The 4,392-nt window shown below is 32.5% G+C and overlaps 1 protein-coding gene across 1 annotated transcript in view; it reads left to right on the top strand.

Annotated features, from left to right (window-relative positions):
• Positions 1-1,146: 1,146 nt before the first annotated feature.
• Positions 1,147-4,392, top strand: part of LOC111628145 (transmembrane protein 94-like) — a 114,635-nt gene continuing 111,389 nt past the window's right edge. The window contains 1 exon segment of the mRNA XM_023371884.1: positions 1,147-1,428. Within this exon segment, the coding sequence (XP_023227652.1) occupies positions 1,339-1,428 (90 nt within the window). The 5' untranslated portion in view covers positions 1,147-1,338.

The following is a 4,392-nucleotide window of genomic DNA, read 5'->3' as shown; positions in this document are numbered from 1 at the left end:
GCGTACCCCGTGACATGTCATATCTCTAGATTGTACCCCTCATTTAAGAAATTTAGTGAGTAACCGTATTGTTAATTTTACATATTGTAACTTTAAATTAAAGAAAAAAAACCTAAAAGAAAAAATGTATAATAAAGTTGTGATTGTTGCAAGGAACATTTTTTATGTAATAATTTTTTAATACTATTAGTTTGTGATACATAATATATTATTTTTTCTGCCATAATAACTAACTTTTTTCTGTACCCCTAAACAACCTATCGCGTACCCCTAGGGGTACACGTACCACAGGTTGGGAATCGCTGATCTAAAATAATAAATATCAAACTATGTTACCACTCGCTTAAGAATAGTGCGAAACGCGCTCGATGGTATCGCTAGAACATCACAAGCCGAACTCAAAACTGTCCGAATGAGCACATTTTGGACTAAACTAATGATGGACTTACAAAAAGTGACTCTTCGCATTCATAAAACATCGGACGGCCGGATGGCCGAGCGGCTAAAGTGGTAGCGTTCCGTTCTGGAGGATCTTTTTTTTTTTTTTTTTTTTTTAATACTCTTCCGCCCTGTGGGCACTAAGAAGGCCTCTTATAGCGGGCCCATTATGGGTTCGGCCAGACCCACAATGGGGCGACCGGGTGGTGAGGGACGGGGTCCGACATATCCAAACGGACCACCTTCCCGAAAAATTCCTGGGGATTCCTTGACCCGTCCGGATTCGATCCCGGGTCCCCCATAGCGGTAGGCTGCTACCTTGACCGCTCGGCCATCCGGCCGGTGTTTTGGAGGATCAGAGATGGAAACCGGACGGGTGGAAATAACTGCAGGAATGTTTCGGGAATGGTCTATCCGGATATGTTGGTAGCCGCCCCTCATCCCCGACCATTTCATCGTGGTCCTGGCAGAACTCATAACTTGCTGAAAGGTCATCTAAGTGTCCACTGGGGAAAAATGTTATACAATAAATTTGTATTAATTTCGAGTCGATAGTTATAGACGTATCCGTTTTGTCGAAACACTGTATCTTTTTATGTCATTTTTACACGCCAGCATCATAAAACTTTTCAACCCAAAAAGATTTTTTCACATCTGGCAACGCTGAAGGCGTTGTTTATTAGTTTTAATTATTCGGTTGTGGTATAAGCACGTGGTGTCGCTTGACTCGCTTCTGTTGAAGTTCATGGTTGCGGTTGGATCGATACGCGATGTTTTATTATTGCGAAATATTTTCATTTATGTTTTCATAAAATGAATTCAATTAAGGATGAAAGGACATTTTAAAATTATTCTTTATTGTAATTCAGTATTACTTAACACTTATTATTTTGTCTAAAGATGTCCATTAACAAATTCTACGGATTGACTACCCAGCAAGCTTTTAATGAACTTCATTATTCTATTAAGAAGGAATTGGAAAACTGTGATGTATGATTTAAATGTATTTATTAAATTATGTAATGTAAAATTAATGTTAATTACATGAATGTCATCTCAGCTTAATTACATAATCTACTGTTTAAATGTACTTGTATAACTTCTAGTTCTAGCTTTGGATCCATTCATACTCCAGTAATTTAGGTATTAATTATCATATTACACGTTAACATAATTTCTTTCAGTTATTGTGTATAATATAGTAAATATGATTATTTATTACAACATTAACTTTTGTAACAGTTTATATAAACATGTAGTAAACAATCATGCTCACTAGAATAGGTTTTACAAGAAAAATTATGTCAGTGGGATAAGGTTATCTAATTCATAATTTGTACAAGTGCTTATTTACCAATTTATACTTCAAAAAATAATAATTAGAAATTTTTATCTAAATATTTTCAGTTCTTTTGAACAGTAATAACAATAAATTCATTTGAAAAAAATGTATTATATTATATAATAAGCTACAGTCTTATTATATTCATTACCCTGAGACAGAAAATACATATTTTTCAATAAACTTAAAAATTACTTTATTGAAGTTCACTAATTTATGTTGAGAATCATTTCCTGATTCTCAATGTTTAGGGGCAGTCAAATGAAAACGAGACAGATGGAGAAAAAGTAAGTAAACTGTTTATTATTTCAAAAGTAATTGCTATAACTGTTAATACATTTATCCCACTGTGAGACAAGATGGTCAATACCTTCGTAGAAAAATGTTTGCGGTTGCCTACGGAACCGTGATTGTACCCAGGCGTGTACCTCTTCGTCCGAAGCAAATTGACGGCCACGAATGTCTTTCTTTGGGACTCCAAAAATATGGAAATCGCACGAGGAGAAATCGGGACTGTATGGAGATGTGTATGGACTACGCTGCAGAAGTTCCCAGCTAAACTTCTGCAGCATAGTCAAAACAACCTTGGTAACATGTGGGTGGGCACTATCCTGCAACAGAATGATGCTGTCTGTCAACACTCCTGGGTGTTTGGATTTGATGGCACACTTCAATTTTTGTAAAGTTTCTATGTACTGCTGTGTGTTAATTGGGGCGCCGTGTTCCAGAAAGTCGACGAGCGGCGGACCTCCATAGTGATGTTGGACGCACACGCGATTCGCCGACCTCGCTTCGAGCGTGTCTAACAGACAAATGGCACAGCGGTGAACGTTCGTGCTGTTCCTTCCCGATTTCCAATAGAGGGCACTTCTATATACACACCTATTTGCATTACCAATTTCCATGCCACACTTGTTATATAGTCTGTCTCATTTTCATTTGACTGCCCCTAATAAATAAAGCAGATTTTTAAGTTTTTTTAATTATGAAATTTGGAGTTTTATTCATTTTTTTAATATACTTTTCTGTAATATGTTCTATGATAAAAGTTTTTGTAATATTATGGGAAGACAAAAATGTAGTTCATAGTATAATCAAAAAGGAAAAAACTAAGTAAATTATTTTAGAAAAGATGAGATATTCATTGATTATGTTTGAAATATTATCTTCTTTTTTTACAAAATATTTTAAAAACAGTTCTAAATGAAATATTTTAATGAACTGTGTTTATTTAATGATATCGTGAAATATATAGTAATCTGTAGTGAGTTGTAATTGAAATGAAGGTTTAAAATTTGAGTTTTACATTTTCATATAGTACAGTCATGTTATAATTGAGTTGTTATTAGTCAAGCTTCTGTGTATATTCAAATTATTCTGGTGATATTTTAGAAAACTTAGATGATCTAAAGAAGAGGTACTAATACGAATATTTCATAAATTTCTGTGTATATCCTGTCTACTCGGACCTTGTATATTAATAGGACTTATCATACTGTTGTAGTTTCTGATTATACTGGTATAGTTTCTGATTAGCAAATAGAAGAGATCTTAGTCAAAAGTAAAAAAAAATATTTTTATTTTCACTTGATACTTTGTTTTGACTTTTGACCAAGATGATCTCTATTTGCCAATCAGAAACTACACCAGTATAATAAGTCCTATTAATAAACAAGGTCCAAGTAGACAGTATATACACAGAAATTTAAAAGAGTAAGAACATAGAGGTAAAAAGAATTAATGCATATTTTTGTTTCAATTTAATTTGTATCAACTGTATACATTTCCACATTAATGTGCATAACCAAGTTAAGAAAACTTTTTAATATTAAGGAGCTGAAAATCGAAAGACTTTCCAAAAATGTCTTAGATTTAAAAATTAATGACTTCTGTGACATTCATTTTCATTTATATTTTATCAAATTGAAAATGTTTTATTTTCATCTTTTTAATATGTATTCTATTGTAATATTTTCACTTTGTTATATTGTTTTGTATTGCATTTCAATATAAATTATTATTATTTTTTTAAACAATATATTTTATATAACCAAGACTATTTTAAGCAGATTTACTATATTTTGTGGTCTGGTATTTTTAACAGAACACAATATGATACATTTATATAAACAATAAATTATACAGAGGCTCTCTGTTAATTGGAACTCAAGCAACTAGTAGAAAAAGCAAAGAAATAATACTTTAAATAAAAATTAACATAAATCAATTTCTTGTGGAAATGTAAGCTTAAACTTGGTGTGCCATACTGTGAGTCTGTCCACACTTTGTACAATACTAGGGTTTCTCATTTCCCGGTCTTTTGCTTGTCCCGGGATCCCGGGATAAAAGTGAACTGTTTCCTGGGATCCCGGGAAATCCCGGGATAGAATTAATTATTTTTAAGGTATACAAAATATCTTGAAATCAAATGATATAATTATTTTCCATTTTTTAAAGTAATTTTAAAGTTCTGTAACCTCCAAAATCATATTAATAATGCTGTGTAAGGTCTATAGGCCTATAATAAAAATTACCTTTAAATAACGTAGAAATTTTCACAAATAGAAAAAAATTAATTAAAGTTTGCTGGAAACTGCATACAACAACAACAA

This window comes from Centruroides sculpturatus, unplaced genomic scaffold (genome assembly GCF_000671375.1).
Source record: "Centruroides sculpturatus isolate CEXI.00-Female unplaced genomic scaffold, Cexi_2.0 scaffold65, whole genome shotgun sequence".
Classification (NCBI taxonomy): Eukaryota; Metazoa; Arthropoda; class Arachnida; order Scorpiones; family Buthidae; genus Centruroides; species Centruroides sculpturatus.
The sequence above is the reverse complement of the archived record's forward strand: the minus strand, read 5'-3'. Positions and strand labels throughout refer to the sequence as shown.